Consider the following 19373-nt stretch of genomic DNA (forward strand, 5'->3'; position numbering starts at 1 on the left):
TAAATTCATTAATGGTAATCGTCCTGCTGATGAGATGGCTTTTTGAAAATGCATGAAACAAACTACAATATAATTAAAATAAATTATATTTAATACAATTTTAAGTTCTTTACGTTAACATGAGTTTGTCTGTATAACCTTTTTAATTATTTTTTGATCTTGAACCACTTCTCAAGAACTCAACAACTTGATGACCACAAGTTTAATTTGTCAATGTATACATGTCGTTTTACATCACATGGGAAGTGCTACAGGGATATCACAGCGATGCCTTCGAAAAAGTTCCTTGGCTTTCGAGAGAGAGCGTCTTCAACAAAATTGTGACTGTGAACATTTTTCTCAGAATACAAACAATGCTTTATATAAGTGTAGATAGATACAGATATTCAGATAGCATGATGTCAAAGACAGATTGCGCAGTAGAGATGGTCTGTCTTGAAACGGACAAATGCCACTGTTTGCAGGCAGCCATATTTTCAGCTATTCAAAAAAAAGAAAAAAAAAACTTTCTGCATAATAAAAAGACTGATAAAATCACTGTAGAAACACTGCTTACTATTGCCATAAAAAAAGAGAAAGAACCCAATAATACAACTCCTTCTGTTCACAAGCAAAAAATGGTTTGATTCATCCAACCATTTTCCGAGTGCTGAGAAAAGCTTTATGGATCAAAAGAAAAAAGAACAAAACTAATTTTGTTAGTTTTTTTTGTAAAAAAAAGAAAAATCTGTTCCCAGCAGGATGTTTGGTGCATGTGATCGATGAATCCTGTAGAGCCTCTTCGTTGAACATTCCTGGTCAGGCTGACAACCACAGCTCTTCTTATTGATGGAGTGCTACAGGGCTATGTGTTAGGACCTCTCAGATTTTCAAGCATTGCCCTTGTTTACTTTGTGAAGAATTCAGGTATGAAAATTAATAAAGAAATGCATTTAAATTAATTGCATGACATTGCAATACTCCAATTAATATAATATAATCTTCATATAGACAATTGCATTTTTTTCCATGCTGTGTTGATTACATGATTTATTTCTCAGGAACCTATTTTTTTAATTCATTGTTCTGCTTTAAACATAACATTACTGTATATATTTAAACAATTCTTACAGTTTTTTTATTACTTGTACCATACACCAGTTTTGAATATTTAGGTATTTGCGCCATCTTACTCAAGTAGAACAATCATGAAAAGATTTCCCCATGCGAAGCTAAAAGATAATTAATGACATGAAAATGAGCATTAAACCGCAAATGAGCACAACATCTGTATGGTAATCCACAGGAATTCAAACGAATAACGGTCGTGGTTGTCAATATTTGCCACACGAATCCTGCATGATTTACCCTTGCTCCTCATTAAACACCGACTTGTGGAAGGAGGAAATTAAATGCAGGTTAGAAAATTCAACTGGGATTGGCCACATGAATGTCTAATTGGGTTGGGTTTGTACGCCCATATCATGTTCATCCAGAGATGCTCCAGCATGAGCCAGTAGCCTTAAAACTGTATTTTCTCACTGGAGGGAAGATGTTGTGCTCTCTTGAAGGAGAGAGTTTGTGACTAATGAAATGATAGTCTGGTTTTGGTATTTCTGCATGTAGAAGCTCCCTGAATACCAGCTGTCTGTAGGGCTTCCTTTTTTAGCACTTAGACTGTTCTAATGATCTCCTCCCCACTTACTCGCTATGTTCATAATGGAATACCAGCACACTGCATATTTCTCTTTATATACTGTGTACTGCATACTATTTTAAAAATATCTAAAAGTATGTAAAATAAGAACAAAAGAATTTTAAGCTGTATAGTAATATATGCTACATTGTTGCACATTTAATTTAGTGATTGTTAATTTACAATTTTAGTCCAAATGTCGTTGTCCAGTAAAATATGTTGCTAATAATTCTTACAGATGTAGCAACAACGTATGCCACATAGTCTTTTATACATAACATTTTGGCAAACTTTTTTAGTGCTGGGTTGTAAGTGCAAATGCAGTGCAAATTGTTGTTCATTACCGATTACAGATTACAATGAAAATTGTAGTTAGTTACAATCTAGGTTACTTATTTTACTAATGTATTCTGACTTCTGTTTATTATGTAATCATGTAATCCTTAAAAAAGTAACTGTAATCTGATTACGAGCATTTTAAAATGCATTATAATCTAATTATGAGTACTTACTTTTTGGAATCTGATTACGTAATGCAGATTACATGTAATCAGTTAATACCCAGCACTGTTAGTACGTCAACTAGGTATTTTATGTATAAAGAAAATTTTCATACTGTGCTCAGAATACATTCTGCATAAAATTATGAATAGTATGGTAGTATTCCATTCTGAACAAAGCCTCCTCGTCTATCTCTCAAATGGTTGTGACTAGATAAGGACCACAAACAGAAGAGCTATAGTTGCCCGCCATGCCATCCATGATTGTTTGTTCATCCATCCGTCCATCTTTGTGTTCAGTACACCACCTCATACACCGTGGCTTTCTTATCCCCAGAGCCAGTTACAATATACTTGTCATCTGGGGACACATCACAGCTCAGGACAGACGAGGACTCTTTTGACTGGAGAGAGTGAGAGACAAAATGAGACATATTTGCAAATTATAAGATCCAGCTAAATCTCACTGTCACAAGAGAGTCGTGCAATGATTTTAGATTCTGAAACAACAACAGTCTCGTTTTCGAAACAAGCTTTGTTCTTTCTCCATCGCTATTTCCTGTCTGAGCACAGCTGCTCTATTATTCTGGTATGTTAATAGTGTAGCAGCATTTAAAGGTTTAGGATATCTAAAGACCTCTCTAAGGAAGAAAGAAAGTCACATGGGTTTTGAACAAACCTGGAAAATACTTGCTCCATACGGCGTCCTCCATGCATTGAGCAGATTGTCCTTTCCCGTGCTTACAAACCACTTCCCTGAAATAAAAAGATATTTAAATCACATCTTGTGCTATCTAATAGCATCTATTTTAAATATTCATAAATAATGAATGGCCATAGGAATACAAGGGCAGCAGAGGCAGTTTGACTCGTACCACAGTAGGCGAACTTGAGCGAGAGAACGCAGCTTTCGTGAAGGTGCAGCTGGTATTTGTCTGGTTTGGAGACGTGCAGCACTTCCACATTACTGCTCTCCATCCCCACTGCAAGCCACTCGCCCGTAGGACAATAACCCAGAGAAAAGATCTGCAACCACATAAAAACAGTGCTATAAAAGGTCCAACACATAAAAATATGCCTGTAGACAGAAAAAATTGATGCAAAATACCTTTAGTCCATAAAAGCTGAATATAAAGGCACGACTGAATTTACGCTGCCAATAAGTGTTTCCATTTTATTATGGATGACTCCACCGTGCATTACCAGAATGTTTTGATTAAAAAAATTTTTTTCAATATATATATCCTATGTTCCTTCTGAAATATTCAAGTACATTTCCAGTGTACCTGTGAGGTGAAGTCATGTTGCTGCAGCTGTCGGCCCTCTCTCAGGTCCCAGCAGCGCACTGTATTATCCAGACCCCCAGTCCACAGTTTGGTCCCGTCATTGGAAATATCGATACAGCTGGCTCCATCTGTGTGACCTTGGAACTGCCTATAGAGGGCGACACAATGACATCACATGACTTCAGGATGAAGAACGTGGTAAATCTCACCAGAAGGGGTCTGTAGATACCTGACGAGCGTCTGGTTGTGCAGGTCCCAGACCACGATGTTTCCGTCACTGCAGCAGGAGAAGCAAACCTTGTTGTCCGGACTGATGGCCAGAGCATAGCAGGCCGGAGCCGAGGACGTCAATTCGGCCTTGATTCGAGGAGTAGGCGTGGCCAAATCCCAGATGGACAGCGTGCTGGCCTCGCCCCCAACTATCAAAGTCCGTCCATCTGGGAGAATCTTACATGAACGAATGTAGTTGTCTCGATTCTGATTGAATAAAAGGGTAGACATTGATTTAGTCCTACCAGGATGGAGAGTACCAACTATAAGTAGAGTTTAACATGACCCAGATCTCACCAAACAGTCCAGTTGGGCCATCGGGCTCTTGCTGCCCGGTTGGCTGATGTCCCACACTTTGACGCAGCCTTTCCCGCCAGTGTAGACGTGACGCGTGGAGGTGCTGATGGTGACCGCGCACACCACCTCTCCATGACTGAGGGTGTGGATCTGACGGGCGTGACGAGGGATGCCAGGGCCGAGGAGGGCATCAGGAGGGAAGGGCACCGGCTGCATTTGACCATCTGCGCTCACGTGGAACGAGTAAGCACTGGGGGCGGGAATAAAGTGGACGTTAAAGTGAATTCAAAAACTGAAAGCTTGACTGTCTTTGTTCTGCTGAACACAAAAGACAGTTTGAAGATTATTTTGTCAGAACAATGAAAGTAAACGGACCCCACTGACTTTTATCGTATCGACAAACCTTTTTAGTGTTTAAATCTAAGGGTCAGATAGAGGGCGGAAAATGGTCATGAAAAACTAAATCACGACTGATTTTGGTGCAATAAACCATGACTAAGATTATAAGTGGACTTAAGAGGGACAAAAGTTAAACGGTAAAAAGACTTGTTTAAAATAAGAATAGGAGCTGATTCAAACCTCAAGCAGTTTGACAACATAATTATGAAAAGTTTGCTTTTTTTGTGAATGCAGTGGTTGCACCAATAATTTGCCATCTTAATGCTGTTTGCCTGAATTCAAGTGGTTTTCTCGCCATAGCTGTCAGAGGGGGACTTGAGAGGGAATTGTATTACAAGTACGGCAAACAAAAGCACTAATTTGGACCAACAGTCTATACGCTGGCCATCGCTGTACAGATCCATCCAAAAACCAAGCAGAAACTCACGGTTTGCCACCAGTGGAGCCAGGCAGAGAGGAGGACAGCCCCGATGGCCTAAGATGTGAACGAGATTCGTACGCTACCTGTGGAGGAGAGTATTCAAGCATCAGAATGTTTTTGTGTACACTTCTGTTAATTGTAAGAGATTGAGAAATACAGTTACCATAGGGCTGCGTGTGTAGGCACTGGCTGCAGCACTGATTTGGGGCGAGAGGGTGAGTGAGCCTCCGAACCCACCCGGGCTGGCCAGCTCTCCATTTAGACCAGCGTGGGACACCACCCCGAAGTGAGCCGGGTAAGAACCGGGCATCATGGTCAAGGGACTCCGCAGAGCTACAGGAGTCAAAATTAAACAATTATTTTCATTGAATTGTAGCATGTGTTTACTGTAAACACAAACAGACAACATTTTACCCAGAGGGTCTGCCGAGGAGGCAGGTTTGTTGACCAGGCGTAAACAGGAAGTGCTGGGCCCAGGTGGGAGAGTGTCATGGTGAGAGGGAGAAGAACTGCCTGATTTAGAGGAGGGCGACTGAGATTTTTCTGTCTGCCAGCAGAACCAAGAGACAGATGCTATTATTTGTTATAATGTTGAATGATATATAGCAACACTAATATGCATCCCAAGCAAATCTGTGCAGTGTCCAAAAAAAGAAAAAGAAAAAAAAAAAAAAGATTTTGCTCTTTGATTATTTGTTTAATCGATATTCAATGTATTATATTAAAAATATGTATTATTAAAAGTTTATCAGTTTATCAGGTTTAATTTTGATATTTATAAAATAACAAAACACACAAATCAAAATAATTTTAGTAACACCATTACAAAACAACTGTGAAACTCTGCTTATTTAAAATAAGCAGAAAGTAAACCAGTTAATATAATATTTAGTATGACCGTCTGATAGAGACAGTCAAAATTAAGCTATATTTAAGGCCCATTCACACCAACCACGATAACTATTAGGTGTCTGAGAAAGGTACTTGTGCCGTGTCCTTGTTTTTGCCGGGGGGCGGACTGTGCGGTGGGGAGGACGGAGGGGGACTGGGGGATCCTGGGAGCTCTTTCCTCAGGGTCGGGGCTCGATCCAAACCATTCCCATGTGGAGACAGAGGGGCACTGCCTACAGGAGAGGATGGCTCCTGAAAACACAGAGTCAAAGAGTTAAAGAGAATCAAGAACATGAGCGCACTTTGATTTCATTCGGATATATGAGCTTTTCTTTTTACATTTTAGATGGTGTGGTATGAGTTAATAGGGTTTGTTCGAAATAACAGTTATTTTTGTTAACTTTCAACAGAACAAGGTCTGATCCGTTTAATCCTAGATGTGGGATATTGCACGAATTCAGATCATTTGTATGTTTTTAAATGTGTTAATTATGCAGCGGGGGTCACTTAATGATAATAAAAGCATAGTGCAGGCCTCGCTGACTCCAGATGCTCGGCAACAGAAAACAATCCTGAGTCGCCTGTGATATTATCAGCAATTACTGAATGAATGCAGTTTAATAAATATGAGGGATGTTCAATATTTGTCCAGTAATTGAGAAACAGAACTGTAATGTTTCACCTTGAAATGGATGATAATTACACAGAAATTATAATAATAATGAATAGGATTTTTTTGCAGGATGAAATGCATTTGTTGGTGTTGTTCTACAATCAAATACAAATTTGTCATGAAGATTAAAGTCGGTATAAGACTTGCCACCGCGATGCTACAGTGTTTTCGGTGTTTGCTGTGGTCCAGCCTTAAGTCTTTCATATATTCTGGTCTCCAGCTATGGATTGGGTTAATATTCACCAGCAAAGAAAGTTGCACTTTTATTAATGTTTATGAAAACAATTTATTTTTGCATCAATATGCTGAATGAACTAATGATTTGTGTACAATAAGAATCAGTTCATTTTTTTGATGTGTAAGACTACAAAGCAAAGAGAAGCAAAGCAAGGCAAAGCTAAACATTAACAAGAAATCAATAATAAGAAATTAAATAAAATGTACATTTAAAACAAAAATAAAATTATGCTGTGACACAAAATGGGCAGTTCGTTTAACACAATCTTTTTAGCCTGTGCACGATCTGGTCCATATCTAAATTCCATAATTCTGTATTTTCCTACCATCTGAACAATAGCAATAAACAATGCAGTCTATCAACTAACCCCACTTTTTGTCAAATCTAGTCATTCTTGTTTACCACAGTAATGTCTTTATATGTATTTGGGGGCTTTTCTCAGCGATTATTGAAATATGCAGATAATTGTATTACTTAATCAGCATATCATGCAATTAATAGAATTATCCAATTATTTACAGTTTTCAGTTGATGATGATTGACAGCACTACTGTAAGTACAGACTTTCACCAATGTTAATTTAACAGTGCATGTGAACAGACCTCATTCGAGACATCTACTACAAGATTGTCCTCGCTCTTGTCTCCGTCACTGTCCTAAACGACAACAAGCAGGAGAAAAACCGTGTTAGATGACACACACACGCACAATAACATATACCCATATAGGATATTTATCAGCTACATACATGTCCAATATTGCAGTGTCCTTTTACTGCTCCCATGTCCCCCGTCCCTCTCCCTTTGTGTCCAATTTCACCAATCACACCAACACTACCTTGTCCATCGCTCTCACACAGCTCATGTTCATCTCACTGTCCTCTTTCACCCATCTCTAGGAATCAGGGGGTGACGACGCACTTAGTTGCCATGGCAACAGGGCTTTGATGTGATCATGTCCTGATGTTCCTATTGCCATCGCCCTATAGTGACATCATCGCCCTAATTATACCCGCCCGGATGGTCACATCCAGCTCTTCCCTACATGCGTGTCTGATAAATGCTACACCTGATGGGTTGTTGAGCTTTATGAATTATGATAAACAATGATACTATAAAAAAAGAGATTATACCTATACATTAGGCATAAATCTTTATTAATATATATTTATATAAAAGTAATAATAATATAATAAAATATAAAGTATATATAAGTGTTATTTATTAGTGTTACAAGAATTATATAATATTAATGTATTTCTTATTAAACATTTTACTATTAAAATAAAATTTTCTTTTTGATTTTTTAATTATAATTACACACATTAATATTTTTTAATTAATTATTAATTATTTTAAAATTAGATTTATTTATGATTAATTATATAATTATACATTTATATACAGTTATCTTAATTACAATTTTGTACAAATGTGGAAATATACCATATTATTAAGACTCTATTGAACTCAGAACATAGCTAAGTGTCATAATATAATTACTTATTACTAACATAATATAATAATAAAATTACTTCCAATCAAAACAAAAAAAGCTGCAGTAAAATAAAATGTATTAAACAGACATAAAATATATAAGGAATAAATGTGCAAAATGCAAATCACGTTCTAAACTAGCATTTTGACATCAATGCAAATGTTGCGATCATTTTAATCAGATGTCTCATAAGGTGCATGGGGACTGAGACAACAACAAAACAAAAATATATATATATATTTAACAACAGAAAAATCAATCAAATAAAATGTAAATAAAATCAAATAAGATTTCACTGGGATAAAATAAAAAAATAACATCGGGTGCCAATTTAATACACAGTTAACTGGGGGACTGAGACAAGTATGATGTCATCATCATGTGACAAAACCTACGTAGTGAGACGGGAGGACGTCTTTTTCATCACACCGTCTCCGTTTGGCATCGCTGCTGGCCTGTGAGGGATACACCCCTGATGGACCCTGACGATCCTCCGCTGCCTGACTGTCAGTAGACGACACTGATTTACTCTATACAGACAGAAAACACAGCATAAACACACACACACACACACACACAGTCTCATTTCCATCAAAAAGCTAAGGTTGTGCAAAGTTCACTGAATAGTTCATTGTTCTGAGGCTGTATGATGGCTTTGTGTTAGAAGTCAATAACATCAAATGTCATTGTTTCTCGAGTGTCTCTTAACCAAACGTCATGATGTCAACCCTGCACCATATTTGAATTGTGCTGAAGGGATTTTAAAGGTAAATTATGACATTTGGTCACTAAAAAAAGGTCACTGTATGGTAAAGCTATATAGGAGTGAGTAAATGTTTTTGTGTGAATTATTCCTTTAAAGCAGAATCCTGCACTGTTTTGCAATTTAAAAAACATAAAACATACTGAATTACCGAATCGACCTTAAACATTTGGTTACCATCCAGTGTCAACCATCCATTTTTAAACTTTCATCATTATGAGGAGTACAGCGAAACCAGTCTCAAATCAGTGACTTCAAACACTTCGTTTTCTCCAACGGTGCAGGTTTATGAGCCAACAGGACGTGCATTGGACTGAGATGAGAAAAAAGTGCACAAAGAAGCCCAGTTCTCTCAAACAAACCTGTTTTCTCCAAAATCTCTCTCTCTTTTCAATCCCCCTCACCCCTTCATTTACTTCCTCTAAAGTAAGCAATAAGAAATCATCTCAAAGAACTTGGCTGTTATGAGTCATTCCTATGCAAGCCAAGTCCTATGGAAGCACGTTTACACGTTTAAAAATGCGAATCTTTACTGTCTTTTTTAAATCAGAATTACAATAAAAAAACAATTCAAAGTTTATATCTCGCAATTCTGAATTTGTATTTCACAGAATTACAGAAAAAAAAATGCTTTTTTTTTTTTTTTTTATCAAAAATTGATAAAAAAAACTTTAATATTTTTTTCTTTGGTTGGCTCTGAAGGTATATGATAGATTTTTTTAGGACTGCCAGACTTAAAGTTACTGATTATTCAGTTTATACAAGTTATACAGGGTTTGGATGACATAAGGATGAGTAAATGTACAGAACTTTCATAAATATCAGTTTAAATGAACGTCAAAACTTTTAAACACAGTACACCCAATATTCAATTGCTTAATTTTGTCCATGAAACAAAGGATTTTCACTATATCTCCTGAAAACATATTATAGCGTTTAAATCATTATTTTCTGAATATGTGACCTTTCGCAGCTGATTTAAGTCAACATTTTGAACGACATGATGGTAACAAGCTAGCTAGATTAATTTTCGTGTGAACTGCTCCTTTAAGACTATGATGCAGCCAAATGACAGAGAATTCACACATATACACATACAAACACACAAGTTTGATACTCACCCTGCTGGGTGCACCCTCTGGGAGCCAAGGAGAGAGAGAAAAAGAGAAGGAGGAGTTGGGGATTGACGTCAGTCTAGATAATAATAACAACAATTCCATAGCGAGCCAAGGTCATGCTGAAAATTTCAGTCAGGGTACAATAAAAATACATCCATTGTATTGAGCTCCCAGAGTAAATCGCCCCTCTGGCCTTCAGTCTATAGTGTTTCAAGGCTTCTCAGAAGTCTATGCAATCTATCGGACCAACTCAACACACCCTCGTTTTCTCTGTGTTTCACTTTGTGTTTTTAGGCCAACTTTTGCACCATCGCTCTCTTATCATGCTCTCTTTAATGCTTGTCAAGGCACAATAAACTTTCTTAACAAACTTTACCAGTTGCATGCATTTTGTGCCTTGCTGAAGTCTTTATTAAAGGAATTGTTCACTCAAAAATGAACATTTACAATTTACCCCAACTCAGGCCATTTCGAGATGTAGATGAGTTTGTTTCTTCGTCAGAATTAGAGAAATTCAGCATCACATCACTTGCTCACCAATGGATCCTCTGCAGTGAATGGGTGCCGTCAGAATGAGAGTCCAAACAGCTGATAAAAACATCACAATAATCCACAAGTAATCCACACCACTCCAGTTCATCGATTCACGTGCGAAGTGAAAAGCAGCATGTTTGTAAGAAACAAATTCAGGGTGGATTATTGTGATGTTTTTATAAGCTGTTTGGACTCTCATTCTGACGGCACCCATTCACTGCAGAGCATCCATTGGTGAGGGAGTGATGTGATGCTAAATTTCTTCAAATCTAATGAAGAAATAAACCTAGATCTTGCATTGCCTGAGTAAATTATCAGCAAATTGTCTTTTTTGGGTGACCTATTCCTTTAAAGAGGAAATATATATTTAATTCATTATTATTGTTATTATTATTTAATTATCCAATTCAATTATTTAATTATACCATGCATCTGTGATATTAAAACTGTACACAGAGTAAGACACTCACCTCGCAGCTGCTCGGGGTCTAGGTGGTTGCGTTCGTCCTTGTTGGCCAGGTGGGCAGAGACTCCCAAAGCCCCGGTGAGGGCCAGCAGCCCTGATGTGCCACCCAGAGACAGACCTGAAGGGTGAGGAGTAAGAGGAATACCTGGAGTGTGATGAGACAGGTGCTGAAGCTGCTGCTGCTGAGAAACAGACAGACAGACGAAGACATAGAGATAAAGACAACAGCCAGGGAGACATGCACAGAAACACACGGAGATGGATGTACGGAAACCCAGTTTCCTGTTTTGATAGGATTATGAGAATATTTCAGATCTATAAATATAGAATTTAACTATATAGAAAGTAGCTAAGTAACTAAGAAATGTAACTTCATAGAAACACAGCAGTCCATAAGTACTCCAGTCAGCCTCAGCCTCTCTCTCTCTTAACCTCCATCAAACTTTTAATCTATCTAGCCATCTATTTATCTGTCCGAAATATCTATCAGTATGAGAGGTCAGAGGTCACTCACCCCTATGATGGCGTTGAGCTCTGCCATGGTGACCTGTTTGGCACGCTCCACCGCCTGAACAACCTGCTGTTGGTGCTGATACACACAAACATACATGGTGAGATAGAGATGCAGTATACACACTTGTAGACAAAAACCCAAGCACACTCAAATAAAATGTGAATTAAAGTAAAAAATGTCTCGTATTTATCCTCCATCTCTCTCACACTCTCTGGCTGAATCCCTGTCCATCAAACACACACACACACACAGAGTCAGTATTGACATAGATATCACTCTGTCCTTCCCCGTCAGCAGACACTAACTCAAGCTAATGCTAAAGGTGACCTCCTAATCAATACAGTTCCGCCTGATCTTTTATTGCTCATTTGCCCAAATAAATCCTCCTCATTTAAAATGAGGATCCATTCCAGACGTTTTATTATACCACAGCTATCTTCAAATGAAAGGGAGCTCTATCAGTATACATTATATAAAAGGTTATATTTACAATCAGCCTGCATGAAAATAATAAATGGTAAACAGATGTTATTTACAAAAGTGTTACATAAACTACAATAAAGGTTGTAGTTTTATTTAGTCAGAATAACAGAACTGTGGCTGATTAGAGGGTGAATCTCAAGAAGAAAAATTGACAAATTACAGTCGAAAATAAAGATTATATTTTTTGATTAAATAATTAAAATTTAAATGAACAATATTTAACCAGATGATTATAGCTTCATGCACAAGTTTAATTAATTATAAATTAACATATAATATACTTTAATATTATATAATAAAATAACACATCATATAAACGTATAGCAATATAAATTGAAAAATAAAATTATATATATATATATATATATACACAATATATATACACAATACAATACATCTTTATTTTGGGGAGAAATTATGTTAATCCTTTCTCATTTTCCCTTTCGTTTTGAACTCTAAAGGTGAGTTGTATTAACTCATAGTGTGTATTCATGCAGCCCACTGTAGGCTCCAGAGGACTGCAGCTCCAAAGCTTTGAAGATAGCAATGGATCTATGTTTCCTCGACAAGGGAACTGGAGCTTTGAATGTGCTGGGACACAAAACAAACCATTCCAGTCTCAACCATCCATACTAACGCAACAACAAAAACAACAACAACAAACTAGAAAGACAATGGCCGAATCTCAAGAGTTTCTAATGAAGCTCTCCTTATACCCTTCATGCAAATTTATAGAAACTAGCAACATGTAGAAAACGAGAGCTTTAAATAAAAAATGTAATTAAAAATTAAATTTATGCATTTAGCAGACACTTTTATCCAAAGTGACTTACAGTGCATTCACGCTATCAATTTTTACCTATCATGTGTTCCCGGGGAATCGAACCCCCAACGCTTGATAACGCAATGCTCTACCACTTGAGCTACAGGAGGTTTAGAAGGATAGTTCAACCAAAAATGAAAATTCTGTCAATTTATGCATCCTACACTTGTTTGAGTTTCTTTCTTCTGTTGAACACAAAAGAAGAATGTCTATAACCAACTGACAAGTTTTTTTTTTTTTACTTCCAACTGTTTGGATAACAGCATTTTTCAAAATTTCATCTTTTGTAATCAACAGAAGAACAAAACTCAGGTTTGGAACAAGTGGAGAATGCATAAATGAAGACAACTTTTTTTAGGGGGGGGGGGGGGGTGAACTGTCCCTTTAATTTGTTTATTTTCAGCAAGAACTCCTCAATTTATATGTAAATGACTAGAATTGGATGTTCTGACTCATTTGAAAGGCGAGTCATTGTTGTACTTCTGATTCAACCAATGGTTTTACTTTGGAGCCTGCTTGTAATGCTAGTAGCAGAACTGCTAATAAAGCAAACGGTGATGCTAGACTCAAGCTGAATATGAAACCTGAGCTCATCAAGTCATCGTAGGCAACTTTTGGTAACTGAACGCGGCAGGAGTTTGCATCTTCGTTAAAAAATGCAGGATATCAGCAATCCTTGTTTAGTCAGAGATTTGAGATGGGGTTGTTAAAATCTAGAAGCTGTCTGCAATACTGAGGGTGAATCAGTTTGACGGGGAGGGGGAAGAGAATGTGTGTGTGTGTGTGTGTGTGTGTGTGTGGGTACGCCTGTGGGAGAAGACCCCAGAACCCTGATGAGCTGTCAATCACTGTCAGCATACCTCCTGAGAGAGGAAAGGGATGATTTGAGCACAGATAGCACTGAGTCGCTTCACGATCTCCGCCTGCAAGAGAACACACACGTACACAAGCTCGATTAGAAGAGAAAACAGTTACAGTGATAAACCTGTACAACTGCACTGGGCTCTCAATTCCCAAGCACACAAATGGCTTCAGCTTAGATTATATTCAAGTCAATGATAAGCAACAATAGATACATAAAACAGAGAAAGTGAATGACAGATTATAATGAAATGAGGGCCATTTAGCACAGCTGAGATGGAAGTTTTAAGGTTAATTGTAATTTTGAGAACCCGAATGACACAAAAAAATATAAAAAATAAACACTTATACCTCACACTAGTAACCACCCAGAACACCATAGAAATAGTAAAAAAAAAAAAAAAAAAAAACATAGCAGGTATTGGCAGTATTTGAAATAAATGTATTTGAAATACAAAATACTTCACATTTAAAACTAAACATTTAATCTGAGTATTTTAGAGTTTTCAAAATACATAAAGTATCAACCACTTTATCAACAAGTATACAAAAATACTAAAAACTAAAAATTACTAAGATTAAATGTATTTAAATACAAAATACATTAGACTTTTTCCAAAGGTATTTAAATACAAAATAGTATTTCAAATACGTGCATTTGAAATACTGCCCATCCCTGCAGGAAAACAGCAGTCTAATAAGAATCAGAATCAGAATGAGCTTTATTGCCAGGTATGTTCACACATACGAGGAATTTGTTTTCGTGACAGAGCTCCGCAGTGCAACATAACAGCGACAGAACAAAAAACACAATAAGGAATAAAAATACAAAAAAAATACAAGTAAGGAGGTTGATACCTTATGACTTTGACTAAAGGGATAGTTCACCTAAAAATGAAAATTTGATGTTTATCTGCTTACCCACAGGGCATCCAAGATGTAGGTGACTTTGTTTCTTCAGTAGAACACAAACTGAGATTTTTAACTCAAAGCGTTGCAGTCTTTCAGTCTTATAATGGATTTGAATTGGAATCTGGAGGCGTCGTCTTCTTGCTTTACGTGGATCACAGACTTATAAGTGCATTACCGCCACCTATCTCTCAAATGGACCATTGGCACTCCCAATTGAGATTGTAGATTGAGAGAGTGTCATGGTCTATTTGAGAGATAGGTGGCGGTAATGAACTTATAAGTCTGTGATCCACGTAAAGCAAGAAGAAGACGCCTCACTGCAGACAGGGTTTGAGGACACGTTCAGTACAGTTCAGGCACTGCAGTGCATCAGAGGTAAAAACAACTATATAAAATACTGTTCAGTTTCTTGCACAGATTGACCGTTTTGTGTCTTTACACAACAATGTATCGTCACAAGTTTTTTTTTTGTTTTATTGTATGTTTTAGCCGTGATTCCCATCCACTTACATTATAAGACTGCAAAGGGTTTGAGCTAAAATCTCAGTTTGTGTTCTACTGTAGAAACAAAGTCACCTACATCTTGGATGTCCTGGGGGTAAGCAGATAAACATCAAATTTTCATTTTTGAGTGAACTATCTCTTTAACAACCATACATAATACCCTAGCAATGCACTTACAGCATCTCATGACCTTCTGGTAACCAACACTTTAGCGACACACAGCAACCACATAGACTTGAAGCAGTGAGTTTTACATGGGCAAGTTTTTCAAAAAATATATGTTTAGTTTCTCTGTGTGTGTGTGTGTTGAGTTTGATTCATTCAGCCATTTTCCTGGGCTCTCGGTGTGTGTGGGAGAGAGAGAGCTCTTCAGGGCTGAATAGCTTGAATAGTCTCAATCTCCTTGCAACAGAGCATACAAACACACACACGTTTAATTATAGTCTAACTAAGAAAAACAACAGACAGGCAGACAAGTGTTTCACACACACTGCAACACATGAACAGTTAATTACTTTCACTTGCATTCACACACACACACACACACGTTCTTTTCAAAGCATTCCTCACGGTGCCCAGTCACCATCCACATTCATACTCCAGCCATTATTCTCTTTTACTGTTTTTTCATTCTTTTCTTCCTGTGGTAAGGCTCTGTGATTCTCTCTAACACACACACACACACACACACACACACTCTCTAATGGAGGAGTATTTGCGGTGATAGAAACACAGCAGACCTCTAAGTGCACTCTAATACCTACAAGAGGAGCAAAGCAAACCTGTATTTTAGAGCTCTGTGTTTGTAGCGGAGCTACTTTAAACTGCACACCACCACACAATATATTAAACTAAATTCATAATGATGTAAAAAAAAAAAAAGAGCATAGTTGACTTTATGTTTTATATATTTACTAATTGATGCAAATCTATCTATCTACCTACCTACCTACCTACCTACCTACCTACCTACCTACCTACCTATCTATCTATCTATCTATCTATCTATCTATCTATCTATCTATCTATCTATCTATCTATCTATCTATCTATCTATCTTACCTGGAAATATTATTATTACCTGGCAGAATACTTGTTACTCCTGCCAATGAGACTGCAGATGAGTGAACGGAAGCATGTTTGGTTGTTTGCATTTTTGCTGGGACACAGTGTAGCAGTGATGCTGAACATCTGCAGATTGTGCGCGTGAGTGATACAGAGCTCATTTGTGTATAATGAGGCTGAGGGAGCGAGTGATGTAACTGGCTTGGAATGAAACAGAGTGTGTTTGAGGAAAAAGAGAAAGAGAGCACAGGAGGGAAATGAAGAAACAGAGGAGGAAAACAAGAGGTGTTTGCATGTTTGCGAGGAAGTCCCAGGGTGCCAACCTTTTAGCATAATAGCTTTGTCACGCGATCAAAAGGACCTGAGTAGGTGCAGATGCCCCGCTGCTTGTGTGTGCACATATATTTATCTAGAATTCATGTAAGTGTTTGAACATGTCTCCACATTTGCATAAACTTGCTGTGTGTGTGTTGAGCAGTTTAACATTCTACTATCCAAATGGAATGAATCATATTTTTACTACATCTACATGACTTCATGACCTGTTTGTATGTCAGAAAGGCAGCAACAATCATAGTTCTGGGTCGTCTGCGCTAATTAAATGGGCGAGTATAATATTTGCTCATAAATAAACTGGACTAATGTTGAAATTTGCATATAAAAAAATTGAAATATTAAAATTGAAATAAAAAAAAACTAACATAAATAACAATAAAAATAGTAATAGCAATAAAATATATAAAAAAAAAGAATCCATCTAAATTAATATGAAATGAGATAAAAATATTAAATAAAAAAAATGACTATATAGAATTTAATAATTTAAAAAACATTATATACACACACACACACACACACACACAAACACACTATAAAAATAATAATATTATAAAAAGTACAATAAAGAATGTCTATATCTACATAAAAAATTAATTATAATTATGACTATTTATATGAAATTATTTGAAAGCCAATTTATATTAATAGATAAAATAAAAATATATTAAAATTATATATATTAAATTAATTATATTAAAAAGTTTTTGGGTACATGATGTTGTCAGATACCCCATGAACTGCTCTTGTTTGGATGAGTTTGTATTTAGTTTGTATTCATATTTGTTTGTGCACACATGTGCAGGAATGTGCCCACATCCCCCCTCTGTAAGTGCTCTCCCCCTCCGCACATTTAATTACCCATGAGCCTTTGCATGTGTGTAGGGTTTTGTGTATATATGTATGCTCGTGTCCTCCTTTGTGAGCGTGTCTGATTTTCACTGCTTTACTGCTCTTTTTTCTTTTACGGTTTCTTTTTTTCCCTTTTCCGAATGGAAGGGCCATCAATCAGATAGAAAGAGAGGGAGAGCGAGGGGAGGAGAGGGGGATATTGGCGGAGCGCCAAGGGAAGAGAGGCTGGCACACTGCCCAGAAAAAAAGAGAGAAAAAGAGAGAGTGAGCATCACTAGAGCGAGCCCAAACGAGAGAAGGAGGGAATTCAAGAGAGAGAACAAGCACAGATAGAGAGAGACAAGGGATGAAAGAGACAGTGACTGAGAGAGAGAGAGAGCAGTGTGACAGATGAGCAGAAGAGAAAATGAGGCCTTTATTGAATACCTCTTCGCCTGTGACCACAATCAGTGATTAGAACGTCATTGCTTAATATTTGCCTTTAAATGTCTGAAGAGAGAGAGAGTAAGAAAGAGACAGAGAGAGAGAGAGAGAGAAAGAGGCTCCATTAGACATAAAGAGGGCAGAATGATAAGACCAGACCTGCATCCGGGGGCATCACTTTAAAGTGCATGTGTGTGTGCGTATGTGTGTGGCTTCATATTTTATGGTCTTTTTTTTTGTGCACTATCCCACCTTTCTCTCTCACACACACCTCACTGCATTGGCTGTAATCATAATGCCAGAGCCATTAGAGGGGCTGTTTCACTGTATTGCTGAAAACCACAGCCATGCACACACACACACACACACACATACACACACACACACACACACACACAGATACATGCATGTAGACACAGACAGACAGATAGATAGAAATAAAAAAAAAAAATATGTTATCACAATATAATTAATATGACAATGATTTAGTGAACTGTGATTGAGATGCCAATCATGTGCAAACATCATCAGAGCATTGCTGAAAATCATGTGGCAATTTCACACAGCATAGAATTCAGAGCTAACACACAAACACATACACACACCGACTCATCTAGATCTCTGTCTTCCCACCCCTCATATCTTGTCTTAATCTATTGCTTTACATGAACTGGGACAGTAGTGTTTATAAAACAGATCCAACCAACATCCATACGCATTTAAATTGTAAACCAGATCCAAAATGCATCATATGTCTTACATGTGTGAACGGTCAGGTTATATGAAATCAGATGTGTACAAACCAAATCCAAACCACATCCATGTCTGTCAGATCACATCAAATTAGACTTTTAAAAACTGGCCCCAAACCACATCCAAAAATGTTACAGGTGTGAACAGTCAGACCACATGCACAATATCGTTCATAACTGATAGTTCTGATAATCTGATTTGTGTGCAATGCGAACAGGAAAATAAGATGCCGTTTTGGAGTGCTAAAACACCAAGAGCAAAACTGTTTAGTGAATTCAACTAACAGGTTTGTCTTACCTGTTTGTGCATCTCAATGTTGAGCCCATAGGACATCTCGTAGTACTGTAGGAACACAAATGTGAGAGTATCAATCAGCACTGTGATGAATTAAACAGCAGTGAATCACCATCAATCAAATTAAAACCTCAGCGGCCTGACACACTAACGACTTGCTTGAACTACAGGAAGACGGAGAGTTTGAACGCGTCCTCGTCTGCTTCAGCAGGCAGATGAGCAACACTGCCAAAGATGAAGATGAAACCTGACACAACTGCTCACTTATTCTGTGTCTTTCTCAGGCTGTCTGTCTCACTTACACACTCGGTAACTGCTCTGTGTGTAGCTCGATTTTCTAAAATTATTTTTCCTCTTCTCTCCCTTTATCTCTGTCTTTACAGTCAGCTCCCTCATTACCGACCTTCTCTTTAATCCTCCTCTCCCCTGCCCTTCTCTTCTATTATTCCGTAAACTCCATTTCCCATCCGTGATGTGTGCCTGACCTCCTCTCTTCTATCAAACCTTCTCTGCGGTTTAATCTCA

General features: G+C 37.5%; 1 protein-coding gene across 3 annotated transcripts in view; it reads right to left on the bottom strand.

The window, feature by feature from the left end:
- Positions 1-2147: 2147 nt before the first annotated feature.
- LOC132131409 (transducin-like enhancer protein 4) overlaps positions 2148-19373 on the bottom strand; it is a 32061-nt gene continuing 14835 nt past the window's right edge. Inside the window, exons 4-20 of one of the 3 annotated variants that reach the window (XM_059543423.1) lie at positions 18852-18896; positions 13709-13771; positions 11543-11617; positions 11033-11210; positions 10032-10048; positions 8543-8677; positions 7253-7306; positions 5833-5991; positions 5263-5395; positions 5012-5181; positions 4855-4931; positions 4029-4278; positions 3691-3938; positions 3462-3609; positions 3051-3201; positions 2855-2931; positions 2148-2579 (exon numbers count right to left, since the gene is read on the bottom strand). In XM_059543423.1, the coding sequence (XP_059399406.1) occupies positions 2472-2579; positions 2855-2931; positions 3051-3201; positions 3462-3609; positions 3691-3938; positions 4029-4278; positions 4855-4931; positions 5012-5181; positions 5263-5395; positions 5833-5991; positions 7253-7306; positions 8543-8677; positions 10032-10048; positions 11033-11210; positions 11543-11617; positions 13709-13771; positions 18852-18896 (2088 nt within the window). In that variant the 3' untranslated portion in view covers positions 2148-2471. Of the gene's footprint in view, positions 2580-2854; positions 2932-3050; positions 3202-3461; positions 3610-3690; positions 3939-4028; positions 4279-4854; positions 4932-5011; positions 5182-5262; positions 5396-5832; positions 5992-7252; positions 7307-8542; positions 8678-10031; positions 10049-11016; positions 11211-11542; positions 11618-13708; positions 13772-18851; positions 18897-19373 lie in introns of all 3 variants that reach the window. The other 2 variants (XM_059543424.1, XM_059543425.1) reach the window with 2 other exon arrangements.

The sequence above is a fragment of the Carassius carassius genome, chromosome 48 (genome assembly GCF_963082965.1).
Source record: "Carassius carassius chromosome 48, fCarCar2.1, whole genome shotgun sequence".
Classification (NCBI taxonomy): domain Eukaryota; kingdom Metazoa; phylum Chordata; class Actinopteri; order Cypriniformes; family Cyprinidae; genus Carassius; species Carassius carassius.